This window comes from Astatotilapia calliptera, chromosome 16 (assembly GCF_964374335.1).
Source record: "Astatotilapia calliptera chromosome 16, fAstCal68.1, whole genome shotgun sequence".
NCBI lineage: Eukaryota > Metazoa > Chordata > Actinopteri > Cichliformes > Cichlidae > Astatotilapia > Astatotilapia calliptera.
Genome location: NC_137437.1, coordinates 26,787,370 through 26,804,034, shown reverse-complemented (window position 1 = coordinate 26,804,034; position 16,665 = coordinate 26,787,370). Strand labels below are relative to the sequence as shown.

The 16,665-nt window shown below is 42.3% G+C and overlaps 1 protein-coding gene across 1 annotated transcript; it reads right to left on the bottom strand.

Moving 5' to 3' along the window:
- Nucleotides 1-272: 272 nt before the first annotated feature.
- LOC145421011 (olfactory receptor 6F1-like) lies at nt 273-7,710 on the bottom strand. Its single transcript, XM_080290716.1, has one exon. The coding sequence runs from the start codon at nt 2,292-2,294 to the stop codon at nt 1,350-1,352; it is 945 nt and encodes a 314-aa protein (XP_080146842.1). The 5' UTR covers nt 2,295-7,710; the 3' UTR covers nt 273-1,349.
- Between the last annotated feature and the right edge of the window lie 8,955 nt (nt 7,711-16,665).

The window sequence follows — 16,665 nt, the reverse complement described above, 5'->3', positions numbered from 1 at the left end:
TCATGTACAAGAGAATAATGTACATTTTTGAAATTTTATTTTGCTCTTTTTTTATTTGGTGAACAAGAAACTCTTAATTTTGAAGTTATTTTATCCAAATCCAAATTCTAAAAAGCCAATGACACAGATAAACAATAAGTGTTACATTTGCACTGATGTTTTTTCTAAAGGTGTCAACATCAGGACAAGCAAGTTTAATTATTAACCAGTTTAGATACAAGACTCTCTGAATGTTTACATCACACAACTTGAGTCTTGATGTCAGCAGGACATTGATGGAGAAAAGGCAGAAAGGTGTTAGCCAGGAGAAACACACCAGCTGAGAGAGCCTCCTTCCTAGTTAAGGCGAGGAAGGAGTAGAAGAGAAGGGAGTTACTGTTGAAATACTATTATTGCATTGTTTTTTGTTTTTGTTTTTTTTATGCTATGGGATTGAAAAACTTCAAAAAACAAAAGCACAATTTTATGTTTGATATGCTAAACAAAACTTTAATTTTTAAAGTAGTAAATACTACAGTATGTCAAGCAATGGGGATATTTGATCAGATTTAAAAAATTCAGAATTATGGTGTCATTAATTAATGTACAGACAGAAATTTACATATAAATTTAAAAACAAAAAAAATGCCAAATAAAAGTAGGTAACAGTTCAATTACTATTACTATTTTTCCAAAATAATAATAATAAAAAACCCTATATAAATACATAAATACTACTGAAAAAATACAACCTAATAACACTGATCCTTATATTTATACATGTAACGTGTTTATTGAAAAAAAGAAAGATTAAGCATTGTTAACTGACCTTTGTGATAAACTGAGATGTAACACACAGGGATGCCTGCACTAACCAGCCCTTTACAACAGAATATTTCATACAATATTTTGTTTACTTTAAACCTAAAACACTTTGAAATAAACCTGTTTAATCAACTTGCACATATATCAGCTAATATACCTTGAACATCAAGACACAGCAAGGCAAAGAAATGAAATATCAATTTGTGATGATTTCTGAATGGTATATAGATGAATTTTACAACAGTACTTAAAAACTCATGCAGAATCCTTTGTAAAATGAAATTCTTAGTCAAAAACATGAAAAAAATGTTGTTTTCATTTAACATTCGTGCTGGATTGAGCAAATATGTGTCATATTATGACAAATATAACAAAGAATATTAGTAAAATTAGTCTAGTCCAAATATATGTTTGCCTTAGACAAGGCAAACATGACTAAATGTTTCTGAATCAAGTGCCTTCAGAAAGACTTGTATTTATATTGCTGCATCTGTTTTGAATATTTTTGAATTATTTTAAAAAAGGAAATCTAACCTTAATGGAAATCATTTCCCTTTCAAATAAATTAAACTCAAGATTCTGTTTCGTATTTTGGTGAGTTTAAATCCATACATGAGAGGATTCATAACTGGAGGGATGATGAGAAATTCAAGAGCGATGAAGTTTTTGAGGCTTTGGGATAAATCTCTGGAGCCAAAGCGCAAGTACATCGCATCAAAAGCCAGTACAGTGGCATTTATGATCACAGAAGTCAGATGGGGCACACAGGTCTGCGTAAACTTTACTCTGTCCTCTCTGGACCTCACACATGTTTTAATAATATATATGTAAGTCCAAATTATGAAAAGCCAATGAGACAGATAAATGACAATTATCACATATGCACTGATGTTATTTGAAAAAGTGTCAGCTTCAGGACAAGCAAGTTGAACAATTAACCAGTTTAGACACAAGGCTCTCTGAATGTTTATACCACATAACTTGAGTCTTGCTGTAAGCAGGACATTAATGGCAAAAACACAGAAAGGTGTCAGCCAGGAGAAACACACCAGCTGTGAAAGCCTCCTCTTAGTCATGAAAGAGTGGTAGTGCAGAGGTCGACATATAGCCATATACCTGTCAAAGGCCATGACAGTTAAAATAGACAAATCACAACAAGCAAATGAATACATGACAAAACCTTGTAAAAGGCACCCTTCATAGGAGATTCTGTGAGAAGATGACAGTAAATCTGAAAGGAATTTGGGGTAGAAACCTGTGGTTCCATAAAGGGCATTAATGCAAAGGCTACTCAGTAAAATGTACATAGGTTCATGGAGGCTTTCATCGAAGACAATGAGCAGCACAAGAGAAATATTGAAGAACAAAATCACACAGTAATACAGTAAAGTAACTGAGAAGAGGGGTACTGTGAAATTCATCGTCTCATTAAATCCTGACAGAATGAAACTTCTTTCATTAGACTGATTATCCATGATCAGAGGGCACATCTACCTTTTTAAAATAACAACATAACAGAGCACTGAGCTGCTGCGTCTGTACCTGACTAATGTCTGCTGTCCCTCTTCACCTCCCATTAATTATAGAATAAAATAAAATACTATATACAGTACAATAAATAGAATAAAATATACAATAGGATAGAAATAGAATGCAAATGCTTTATACAACTGAGTAAAAATACAACTTTGTCAGAAAAAGAGTATTGCACTCAGTGTGTGTGGATGTGTGTGTTTGATCAGTTAAAGTCTTTGTTGTGGAGTCTGACAGCAGTGAGGAGGAAAGACCTGCGAAATCTCTCCGTCCCACACCGTGTGTGCCGCAGCCTGCCACTGAAGGAGCTGCTCAGTGCTGTCACAGTCTCCTGCATGGGGTGGGAGATGTTGTCCAGCAGGGATGAGTGTATGTTTCTGTTCTGTGTCCTGTTTGTTTCTATATGTGTCTTTCTGGCTGCTGTTACAAGCAAATTTCCCCTTGTGGGACAATTAAAGGATTATTCTATTCTATTCTAATGCTGTTTCTATCAAACTATTTTTCTCCTACAGTTACACAGAGGCCTGACAACAATATTATACATTCAAATTATAATGCAGCAACCTAATGTTATCACATCATATCACAACTCCACACTGTGTATTTAAGCCCTCAGTTCCCAGTCTTGTCATTCCGTCCATTCCTCATGTGTGTTTTCAGTTCAGTCCATCCAGTGTTATGAAATCAGTTTTACCCCGGTTCTTTTATTAATCGAAACTTCCAGAGACGCCACCGGAACTCAGTAGTCATTTCACAAAACCTTTATTCATCTTTATTCATCTTCAAGCATGCATTTCTAGAAGGGAAGACGAGGCCCGTGTGTCCCTCTGCAAGAAATCTTCACTCCTTTGTCTGTGAAACACAGTTTTGTAGGGGCGACCCTATCATAAAACCCCCCACGGTGTGCTGCAAACTCTGTGTCTTTGTCTATGTGCACGAGCACATGAATGCCTACATGTGCGCGTTCCCACGTGTCTATGTGAGTGCTCGTGTGTGACTGTGTACGCATACCTGTGTGTATGTGTGAGTGCACATGAGTGAGTGTGCGTGTGGATGTCTGAGTGCACATGAGTGAGTGTGCATGTGGATGTGTGTGCGTGACAGTTAAAACACTGTGGGTGTAGGTGACTCCCTAGGTCATAAAACCATGTCCCTTCCAGACCACAGTTATCCAGTTACAAATGTTGAGACCCCCACCCAAACATTCTCTGGGGAATTTCCACTCAGCATTAACTCCTCTCTGTTTTACTTTCACAGTTGAAGTGGGGGAGGGGTCTCCTACAATCTACTCCTAAGTTCACGACACAGTGAGGCCTTTATTATATTGACGGCAGTGTCAGTATCTCTACAATAGTTCTACATTCTATGTTAACACATTTCTAAACTCTAAAATAAGCTAAACACTCCTACAAATCCCCCTTTTTATCTGCCATATGGCAGATAAAACTAAACTAAATCTCTCACCATAATGTTTTCATACTGTGACTCCCCATTTCCCAAAAGTGGCATCATGGTGTCTGCCTTTGTATCAGATTCTCCCACAGCACGATTGATGAGTCTTACGAACAAGGCTCTGATACAAAGCACACAACACCCACACGTCACTAATACTGCAATAAAAACAGACAAAGAAACCATAATTGACATAATGAAATCTTTCCATTGCCCAAAGACAGAGGTCATCCACGCTTCCAGCGGGTCATCTAATCCCGAATGCTCATACATTGCGGTGGACAAAATCTTTAGGCCTTCCAGAACTCGGGTCACAGAGCCGTCGGGAACTGTGTTATTTGGAATGAAAGTACAATACATATCCCCAAACATCGCACAAACGCCCCCTTTTTCTCCCAACAACATATCTAACGCCATCCGATTTTGTACTGCCATTAAAGATGTTGGACTCAACTGTTCAGCAAGCACTTGCATTTAATGACAGCACAAAGATCAAATGTATACGAGATTGTGGACCCTTTAACGTAGTCCAACTCTATACCGCCATAATAATCAAAACACTCATCTGATTTACCTGTTTCACTACGTTTGGTTTGCTTCACCGTGGCCTGTGACGTTGAAGTCGCTGGAATGGATTCAGGTCTGTCTCTGGGCAATTCACTTATAAAAAAAAAATCATAGTTACAATAACCACAGTCACACCTAACACTACCGTTTCTCTCCAATTCCGCCTCAACCAGCCTAGAGAAGTTGACATAAATTAAATGTAGATAAAAGGCTCGTCTGTTTACATCTCTCCCTCACAGAAGGCTTCTCTGCAGAGCATCAAATCTGCATGGCAAAGTGACACACTTTAGGTGATCTTCATCCTTGGGAAAAGTGGTGTCAACTATTTCCCAGTCTCCTAGTATTTGTGCCTCACACAGAATCACAATTCCATCGCTGGAGTTCCTCTGCGCTGTCACTTTTAGAGCTTGGCACGCTCTCTCCATCCCTCAGGTTCTCATGTTCCAACGCTGCTGAAGATTTAAGGCAGAGCACGTCATACACCTTAGTTGTCTTCCTCAGCGTCAACATTGAATCTTTCATTTTATTTAAAATCTTGCTGTGGGAAGTCTCCTCTTGATCTCCTGGAAGCTCAGCAGCACAGCTCTCTGTGTGATGTCTGCTGTGCTGAAGATGATCTCTGATCCTCCTGAAGCCTCTCTCCTGGCCTCAGCTCCCATCTTTTGGACGATCCTCTCAGCCACTCCTTCTCGTCATGGCACCTCACGACATCTACAGATGAAAAAATAACACTCCTCTTGCCTCATGGCTTTCACCATGTGTCAACTCCCCAATGAGACATGCACAAGAATGTTGCACATTCTCTCTAAAACAATCTCCAGGGTTTCCCACTTGGAGCAGCCATACTCCAACCTGTAACCCTGTGTAAAAACATTAACCAGCGGTCACATGTTAAGCTTGTTTAATTCCCAGCTCCACCTGGAGCCTATAACCTGGAAGACAAATCTGTTAAATCAAACTTCACATTTGCAACCAACTATAGATCATAAGAGTGATAAAGTACTCAGCATAACAGACAAGTATCATGTGCAGGTTTTCTCCAATCATTAAATCACTATTATTACCATAATTTGTCCCAAATCATGAATCATCCCAATTTATTCCATAATTTAATCTGTGACTTTCCTTAAACAATGTCACTCCACCCATTTTATCACTATGAGTTCAATAGTGGCAGGCTAATGAGCCCATATTCAACTATTCCATAAACACTGCATCCCTTATTTGTTTTTCTCATGTCACTTGTCCGCTTCTGCTGAATCCTCCACATGCACTCTTAAAGAAAAAACAAACATTAGCAACACACATGGATCGTGTGGTGGGCAGGCGTCGGCCATCCACATTCCAGAGGTGCTGTAAAAGGCCATAAAATTAAGCCTGCTGTAAAAAGAATGACACTGGTTTCAACACAGGAAATTTCTCACATTATTCACATCGTCAAAGTAACTTTCAACATTTTCCCAACAACACAGTGTAACAGCATCACCAACTCATAACCTGTAGTAGAGAAACAAACATCCACCAATTGTTCTGTTAGAAATCACATCATCAAATCACATGAAGAACTGTAATGCTGTAGAAAAGAGAATGCAAATGTTAGCGCTGCGCAGGTGTGTACACACTTTCTCACAGTAACTTCTGTGAGCAACACACCCCTGGTAGATTCACAAACATAGAAAATTTAAAAGGTTAAACCGTCACACAACCTCAGATGTTGCTCTCATCTTTCTGCTCCTGTAAAAGGAAACAGATAAATTTATCCACCCTTTTATCCTGTCTAGGTGGAGGTTAACCTTGAGTCGTGGTCAAGTCTTGTCAGATTTTACCAGTCAGTCAGTTTGTTTTTATTTCCATTCATTCATTCATCCATTCTTTCTTTCTTTGCTGATAGTGGAACCTATCGTCGCATTTAGTTTCCACTCTCAGCAAAATGACGTCATTTCAAAAGAAAAGAACTTTAGATCGGATTACTACGCTGAATCCTTTTTAGGCAGGGACTCTCATTTTCTAATTGTCCCAAATAAGTGGCTTTCTCCAGAGCCCATTTTAATGTGGAGAAACTCACTTGCAACAATTTTCTCGACGACGTGTAGCACTTTTAATTCTCGACATGCAGATCTGCTTAAAGAAAAGAGATTCACAAACAGAAATCAGTGCACTGTTCAAAAAATAAAAATAAACTGAAAAATGACAAATAAAACTGAAAAACAAAAGAAAATAAAAAATACAGAAGCCCGGTCTTAAGACTTGTCACAGAATATTCTTTCTCTTATAGGTGAGAAAACACCAAATCTAAAACATGGTGCCATGGTAAAACCTTCCCCATACTTCAGAAACAAAAACAAAACAAAACAAAACAAAAAACCCCCCAAAAAATCTGCTAGTTTCACTCATTTAAACTCTGGCTGCAGGATTCTGTTCACCCCTGCTATCATGTTCCCCAAAATAATACAAATTCAGTCATCTATGTATCAGTTCTCAACCCACTCAATAAACCAGACAGGATGACGGTAACAGTGTCACCTACTTAAAATTATGTTTGATCTTCATTACGTGTGTGTGTGTCTGTGTGTTAGTCGGGTTAATACATTTTCTGTTTTTATGTATCCTTTTATGTACCTTCCCCCTTTTTTCTGGAACAAGACTCCGTTCACTCCAAATTTTGTTTCAGAAACATCTAAATGAAAAACTCTGTCATAGGCAGGCACAGCTAAACCCCAAATGCTTGCAGGTTACCATAGGCAACCACGCTGAGTGTTGTCAACCCCTTCTACAAATACCATCTTTTAATGTGTAACACTTTGTGTATGATTTTTTGTTATCTCTGGTGCATATTTTCTGCATGTGTGGTGTCACCTTTCCATTTTTCTAACAGTACACTTGCATACCTCAGTGCTTGTCTTCCTCCCCCTTTTGTGGTGGTCTGGACACTGTGTCAATCCTCCACTTCCAGGCAGTCGCTTGTCTCCCCGGATGCTTTAACCCAATTTGATTCCCCACACTAAAACCGCAGCCTCAGCCCTCTTCTGCTCCTTTTCTTCTCTCCCACTTTTCAGTCCAATGGCAGTCAGTTTTCTTCAGCTTTGTCCCGTGTATCTCTTTGTCCCACTATCTCTTTCATTGCCATCTCACTCCAAACATGGCAAATGTCAAACTCAGACAGTCTTCTCAAAAGTCCTTCACACACAGTGAGGTTGCAGCTTGCTGGAAACGCATCTCCATCCAATCTAGATGGTGGGTCTTCTCTTTCTGATGCCATTTGCCCATAGTGCTGCTGGAACTCTCTGCTCAGAACTCTGGTATTGTGTCTTGGACTCCTGCCCACTGTTGATGTTCATGCTCGTGCTTCTGAAACTGCACTCTGTGTCTTCAGGGAGAGATTAGCTTCCCTGGAGCTTGCTCGTTCAGGATGAGAACGGGAAGCTACAAAACAATTCAGCCAAAAATTCTGGCTGGGTGTTTCTATTTTTTTTCTAATAATTTTAACCTATAATTTTCTTCCGACTGCTGCCCATGGAGAATTGATCCAGGTCCGTTCCCCACCTGTAATCGACAGACTGAGAGACTTTCATTATTCACTGTGACTGCATATGTTTTCATCACTCCTAAAGCAACACATCTCTACTTATTTTGTTTTGAACTCTACTGACTTTAAACCCCAAAAATGAAATTTTTATTTGGTCTTAACCGCAAACACAAAAACCTTCTTGATGTTGCTGTTAATTATTTTCATCCACAACACTCCAAATTATGTTTTCTTTTGTGTCCAGCAGGGGAAGAAGGTGACCTGTAGTGTCACTGCTTCCCCCAGTTGGAGACAATTTCCCACTCACACTTCCACACTTTTTATTTTCTTTGTTTTCACGATTTTCTTTCTCTTTTTTTATTACCCCATTGTTTTACACCCACACATTAACCTGTTAACTCACTCCTCCAACCTCATTTTCCTTTCACCCCAACAGCTCTCATACCGTCAACAATCAAATTCTCCATTCATCCTTGAGTACTTGATCACCTTTAAATGGCACTGTTAATTTTATCAATTTATTTATCATTACTTTAACACTAATCCACTGTTTATTTTTTATTTACTTTAGTTCATTTTTCTCCTATTTGATCACTATGATTTCTTGACTATTTATTATTTCACAAAAAATCAACTAATGTACTTTGTCTCCCTCTTTGTCATCAATTCACACACACTCACAGGCTGGTCACTAGCCCTCACCTTTTCTTTCTCTCTCACACACACGCACATTTTACTCTTCGTTCGTTCTACCTGTGAACCCGCCCCTCGAGGCTGGCTCACACACACCTCATGCTTCTAGCAGTCCCATTCAAACTTTCTGCGAGACACTTCTGCTGATTCAGGACAACGCCCTAATCAGAAAAAAGAGCGGGTGCCGTCCGCTCTTATACACCTCAACCTAACTAGGATAATTTAGGCTCACGATCTTCAGATCGCGCCACATTTTCCTCACGAATTATTCAAAATGCGCCACAGACTGGATACCGCAGTTTCTCTTCCCCATAAAAATAAAACCAAATTAAACCCCCCAATTGACTTCACAGTTTGCAACAATTCGCGACACGGTCTCCTGCCGCAATTTCTGCACACCATACACACTTTTAGACACAAATTCTTTTTGTTACTTTAATTGACTCCCGTACTTCAGACAAGACGCCGACTCTAACGGCACTTTCACACACACTACACCGTCCTCCTTCTGCATCAGGCACTGGTTACACTCAGCTCGGAATCTAACCGGCGAAAGCAACCGATCCTGCTTTTATGCATATTTCAGACTGTGACAGGGAACTCTCCCCGACTTAGTTATTTAAGGAGCCACGAATCCCCAGGTCACCACCCTGGATCTCCTGCCTTCAGGTCCTAGCCCCACGTCCGAGACTAGGTGGGGTAACCAAACCCGTGACACACACAGCCCTCAGCCGGCGACGAGACCTTTCAGCCCCGCTTTCTAACTAATAGTAACACAAGTTTCCTGCTTTAACGCACGGGGACGGATCACACACTGCCACTTTTTCCTAATAACTAAAGACGGGTCACACACCGCCACGGATGAAACACAGATGCTATTATTTACACTGAGATACATTCAACTTAGCGAACAGATAATTTAGGCTTTAAACAATATGCACAGGGCAGCACGGTGGCACGGTGGTTAGCACTGTTGCCGCACAGCAAGAAGGTCCTGAGTTCAATTCCACCATCAGGCCGGGGTCTTTCTGTGTGGAGTTTGCATGTTCTCCCTGTGTTTGCGTGGGTTCTCTCCGGGTACTCCGGCTTCCTCCCACCGTCCAAAGACATGCAGCTTGTGGGGATAGGTTAATTGGATAATCCAAATTGCCACTAGGTGTGAATGTGCGAGTGAATGTGAGTGTGAATGGTTGTCTGTCCCTATGTGTTAGCCCTGCGACAGACTGGCGACCTGTCCAGGGTGTACCCCGCCTTTCGCCCTATGACAGCTGGGATAGGCTCCAGCGCCCCCCGCGACCCTGAAAAGGATAAGCGGAAGCGAATGGATGGATGGACAATATGCACGGTTCGAAAATAATTAGGTCGTGCTTACCTGTTCGCCTCGTTTCACGATCTCAACTCTGCCAATTCATCCTCTCTGGGCCTCGAACGAATCCCGGGTTTCGGCACCAAAACTGTTACGAAATTAGTTTTACCCCAGTTCTTTTATTCATCGAAACTTCCAGAGACGCCACCGGAACTCAGTAGTCATTTTACAAAACCTTTATTCATCTTTATTCATCTTCATTTAAGCATGCACTTCTAGAAGGGAAGACGAGGCCCGTGTGTCCCTCTGCAAAAAATCTTCACTCCTTTGTCTGTGAAACACAGTTTTGTAGGGGCGACCCTATCATAAAACCCCCCACGGTGTGCTGCAAACTCTGTGTCTGTGTCTATGTGCACGAGCACATGAATGCCTACATGTGCGCGTTCCCACGTGTCTATGTGAGTGCTCGTGTGTGACTGTGTACGCATACCTGTGTGTATGTGTGAGTGAACATGAGTGAGTGTGCGTGTGGATGTGTGTGCGTGACAGTTAAAACACTGTGGGTGTAGGTGACTCCCTAGGTCATAAAACCATCTCCCTTCCAGACCACAGTTATCCAGTTACAAATGTTGAGACCCCCACCCAAACATTCTCTGGGGAATTTCCACTCAGCATTAACTCCTCTCTGTTTTACTTTCACAGTTCAAGTGGGGGAGGGGTCTCCTACAATCTACTCCTAAGTTCACGACACAGTGAGGCCTTTATTATATTGACGGCAGTGTCAGTATCTCTACAATAGTTCTACATTCTATGTTAACACATTTCTAAACTCTAAAATAAGCTAAACACTCCTACACCGGTCAGCCAGCCAACCATTAATTTATTAATTCACTCACTCCCTCACTCCTTCATTCATTTATTCAATTGGTATAGTCAGTCCGTCTTCTCATGTTCTGTTCATCCTGGCTTCACAACAAACATCATCCACATCCTTCACCAGCCTGCGAGTCCTGAGTTTGAGTCCTCTCTTCCTTCCACACATCACATTGTGTCACATATATAGAGACTGTTTATACATAGGGCCCAGAATTCTGTGCTAACATGAACCTTGCACAATCTGTGGTGCCAACTCATAAACAAAAACACACTTGCTGTGTATATAGTACTGTCAGCATAGCTGGACTGGCCATCGGGCATACCGGGCACTTGCCCGGTGGGCCGCTCGCGATTTTTTTTTTTTTAAGGAAGGGTATATATAATGAAAGGTGTTGGATTGGCCAATTGGTCATGATCGACTCTGGGCTGGACCAATTACAGCCGAGGAGGCTGAATGCACCCGCCCCCTTGTTTAGCAATCACGTGATTTTCGCGCATTGCATGCCGGGAATTAGTGGCAAAACAATCCAAGTACCGCATCAAATGCAAGCATTTGCAGCACCGCAAAACGTTCATTCTCCGGTTCCAATACCTTCTTGTTTTTTCTTTGCCGCACAAAAAAGGAATGTACAAAACAAAAGGAGAACAATGCCGGTCCGTACAAAGACAGACTCGACGAAAAGACAAAGAAAAGATACGAGGAAAAAATCAAAGGAGTGAAAGGGTCAGACCCTTACGAGCACGCAGAGGGACAAAATACGTTAGCGTGCTGCCCAACTTTCACCACGCGCAGATTTATAATTATACAAAACAAAACATCGTACGAACAAAGGTAAGTTTACCAGTCTCACAAATCGTCGTCATTAATACACATTCGTTAACCGTTTATTAATATAACCTTTGAGCTCAACGGTAATTAATTAGTAGTGGCAATAATATTGTATGCTGTAATCGCACTGGACAGTTAGTGATACAAAACAACTGTTTTATCCTGTGAATAAAAGTATATGTTTTTGTCAATGTACCATAATAACAGAAGCGAAACGCAATATTGTGTCAGGACAATTCACTATTTATGCACAATAAATAAAGGAGCATAGAGCGACAATTTCTGTTCAGCGCCAGACTTGCTTGTAACCTATATCACCAATTATGTTAAGAAAAATGACGTATTAACTACTACAAAACTCTGACCTTTGTGGGAATGCTTGGAGCAGACTAACATGTGAGCTGGAGTGTTCTGGGATGTTATATTTGGTATATCCAGACCATCCGTTGGCTCTTACTTCGGAAACATGGCTTAAAAAATTTCTCTTCAACGATGTAATCCGATAAAAAAACCCAAAAACGATCGGCTTCCCGTGGCTGTCATGCGACCGGCTATTGCAGTTAATAATACAACAGCTTCTTGCCATTTTTTGTGTTTCTTTTTATCGCTGTGTAACTGAGTTCAATTGAAAGCCTGCGTGCGCTAGTACCTCTTGCCACAAGTTCCCAGAATCCTTTGCGGTTTTACCCCTGAATGACGTCACATTTTCAATCTTTATCCTGGTGGGCCGGTCTCTAGTCAAAATGCCCGGGCCGATTTTTTGTCCCAGTCCAGCCTTGACTGTCAGGCCTTTATTTTTTAACAGCAGCTCTGTGGAAAAAAGGTAGTTTTAAAGCAGCATGAATCTATAACCTACTAAGCAATCACTTCTTTCTTCCCCTGCCTTTGAATTAATTTGCAAACTGTGAAACTGATATTCTGTTAAATATAGACATCATGTCAGGTTTTTTTTTTTTTTTTTTTGAGTCAAGATGGCGCCGAGTATGGCAGCCTCGTCGCGAGCTCCCCCAAGCAACAGCTTTTTTCTGTGTTTAATTTTACTTTTCCTTCATTTTTTCGCGAGTAGCACATGTCTCCTTGTGTACGACCGACAAACCTTACTGGACATAAAAGACGGTCTTTCTTATAACTTTCCGTAGTTCAAGTTTTGCAACACGGACGCTCCGTTTGCAGACCCCCCATTCATCTCACCTGAGACGCCTTTGTTCTCTGGCCCTGGAGGCCGCAAACGCTGACGCAGAGGGAGAAGATCTGGCGTTCTGGTTCGACTGAGACGGCGCACTAACAGACCACCGTTACCCAGTTTATTACTGGCTAATGTGCAGTCTCTGGAGAACAAGCTGTGCGAGCTTCGGGCACGGATCTCATTCCAGCGAGATATGCGGGACTGCTGCGTGATCTGCCTCACAGAAACCTGGCTATCGGACAAGGTACCGGACTCCGCAATACAACTACCGGGGTTCTCCGTGCATCGCACGGACAGGTCACAGGATCTTACTGGGAAAAGCAGAGGCGGTGGTGTATGTTTCATGATCAACAACAGCTGGTGTGATTATGTGAACGTGCACCCGGTCAAATCCTTCTGCTCACCGGACCTGGAGTACCTGATGATTAAGTGCCGGCCATTCTGGCTACCGAGGGAATTTACAGCAGTGATTATTACGCCTGTTTACATTCCCCCACAAGCCGACACTGACCGAGCACTCAGGGAACTGTACAGCACGATCAGCAGCGAGGAAACCGCACACCCAGAGGCAGCGTTTATCACAGCCGGAGACTTTAATAAGGGAAACCTGAAGAAAGTCTCACCCAAACTCCACCAACACATCCATTTTAACACTCATGGAGACCAGCTACTTGACCACTGCTACACCTCTTTCCGGGATGCGTACAAAGCCCTCCCCCACGCCCCATTCGGCCAATCAGATCACCGCTCCATCCTGCTCCTGCCCGCCTACAGGCAGAAGCTGAAACAGGAAGCTCCAACCCGGAGGGCGGTGCACTGTTGGACGGACCAATCAGAGTCTGCGTTGCGGGACTGTTTTGATCATGCGGACTGGGAAATGTTTCACGTGGCTGCTAGGGACATTGATGAGTACACAGACTCAGTCTGCGGATTTATCAGGAAATGCGTGGAAGATGTCGTCCCATCCAGAACAGTTAAATCCTTCCCAAATCAAAAACCCTGGATTAACGGAGATGTTCGCACGGCACGGAGCACCGCCTTTGCCTCCGCGAACACATCGGACTACAAACACGCACATTACCAACTCCGGAAGACGATCAAAGCAGCCAAACATGAGTACAGGGACAGGGTGGAGCAACAGTTTGACAACTCTCGGGGTATGTGGCAGAGACTAAACACGATCACAGACTTTAGAGGGAAAACCAGCACACCGCAGACCACGGCCTCTCTGTGTGAGGATCTAAACGTATTCTACGCTAGATTCGACACAGCGAACACCATGAGACCGGACAGTGTGCGCACCACGGATGACATCAGTGCGCACACTGTGTCTGAGGAGGATGTGCGGAAGTGCTTCAGGAAGGTGAATGCACGCAAAGCTACAGGTCCGGACGGGATTCCCGGCCGCGTCCTCAAGTCATGCGCGGCTCAGCTGGCTGGAGTGTTCACGCACATCTTCAACCTTTCCCTCTCTCTGTCTGTAGTCCCAGCCTGCTTCAAAATGGCCACCGTCGTCCCTGTACCCAAATCCTCCACCATCTCCTCACTGAACGACTGGCGACCTGTAGCCCTGACCCCCATCGTGAGCAAATGCTTCGAGAAGCTGGTAAGGGACTTCATCTGCTCTGCACTACCCGACTCACTAGACCCTCTACAGTTCGCGTACCGCCACAACTGGTCCACTGATGATGCCATAGCCCTGACACTACACACTGCCCTGTCACACCTGGAGAAGAGAGACACGTATGTGAGGATGCTGTTTGTAGATTACAGCTCAGCATTCAATACCATCGTTCCCTCGAAGCTGGACAGGAAACTGCAGGATCTAGGACTGAGTAGCTCCCTCTGCAGCTGGATCCTTAGCTTCCTGTCTGACAGACGCCAAGTGGTCAGACTGGGCAGCATCACCTCATCCCCCATCACACTGAACACTGGTGCTCCACAGGGGTGTGTACTGAGCCCTCTCCTGTACTCACTCTACACCTACGACTGCACGGCCACTAACAACTCCAACATCATTGTGAAGTTTGCGGACGACACTACAGTGGTGGGTCTTATCACCAATGGTGATGAGACGGCTTACAGGGAGGAGGTCAGCGCCCTGACCCACTGGTGTCAAGACAACCATCTCACCCTCAACGTCGCAAAGACAAAGGAGTTGATAGTGGACTTCCGGAGGTGCAGAGAAGTACACACCCCCATCACCATCAACGGCGCTGCTGTGGAGAGAGTGAGCAGCTTCCGGTTCCTTGGTGTACATCTGGCTGAGGATCTTACGTGGTCAGTACACACAAACAAAACAGTGAAGAAGGCGCAGCAGCACCTCTTCTTTCTCAGGAGACTGAAAAGATTCGGCATGAGCCCCCACATCCTCAGGACCTTCTATCACTGTGCCATTGAGAGCATCCTCACTGGATGCATCACCACCTGGTATGGCAACAGCACCGCCTACAACTGCAAAGCTCTCCAGCGAGTAGTGCGGTGCTCTGAACGGATAATTGGAGGTGAGCTTCCCTCCCTCCAAGACATCTACAGGAAGCGCTGCCTGAGGAAAGCGGGGAGGATCATCAAGGACTCCAGTCACCCCAGCCATAAACTGTTCAGACTACTTCCATCAGGAAGGAGGTTCTGCAGCATCCGGTCCCGTACCAGCAGACTGAGAGACAGCTTCTTCCACCAGGCCATCAGACTGCTGAACACGTCATAGACACCTCAGCTTCACTACTGGAACTTTAACATTATGCACTCCATACTGTACAGTAATGCCACTGTTTTGCACATGTCTCAACTTTGTATATTTTTATATATTGTATTTATTGTTTACTCTATTTAATTTGTAAAATATGTGTACACACACACACACACACACACACACACACACACACACACACACACACACACACACACACACGTAGAAAAATATTTAGTATACACATCCAAAAATGCATATACTATTATATATTGTACATATATTTATTAGTTTCAGATGTAGCCATTCTTGTATTTTGCTTGTTTACATTATTGTATTTTGCACAACTCTGTTGCTTGTGAAGCTCGCACACAAGAATTTCACTCACATGTGCTGTACCAATGTACCTGCACATGTGATGTGACAATAAAAGTGATTTGATTTGATTTGATTTACATTTTCTGAATTAGCCTTGTGATATAAGTGTACAATGAGCGAGACTACAGAGGCACCCGAAAAACTGGCTAAGCTTTGAGCCACAGTAAACACGTCACTCATGAGACTCAGACATTTTATGCTTGAAAAAAGGATATAAATATGAGTCTGTTACTTGAGAAACATAAACCTATTTACTGTAAATGACAATAAATTGACCAATTTACATCTTAATGGAACGTGTTAGAGATATGGCATTATGACACCTTAAGTTCAAACGATAAGATGACCTGGATTAAACCTAAAACCAGAAGTGGAAATGCATTTTAGTTTACATCTGAAAAAATGTAAAAAACAAAAAACAATAATTTTTAAAAGGTAAAATATGTGTAAGCTGTCTAGATCTTTGATAGTCTAAAGGTCAAATTTAAGTAAACAATAATGCTTTTTACTGAGACTTGGTTGTCTTGGTGCATTTATAGTTAATGTTATGATGCCTTCATTTGCTGTCATGTACAAGATAATAATGTACATTTTTGAAATTTTAGTTTGGTCTATTTTTATTTGGTGAACAAGAAAGTCTTAATTTTGAAGTTCTTTTAAAATAAAATAAACCCAATATCCTGTTTCGTATTTTGGTGAGTTTAAATGCATATATGAGAGGATTCATAACTGGAGGGATGATGAGAAATTCAATAGTGATGAAGTTTTGGAGGCTTTGAGGTAAACGTGTAGAGCCAGATATCATGTACACTGGATCAAGAAAAAA

Coding starts and splice junctions, on each gene's coding strand:
- LOC145421011 (XM_080290716.1), bottom strand. CDS start 2,294: ATGTGCCCTCTGATCATGGATAATCAGTCTAATGAAAGAAGTTTCATT.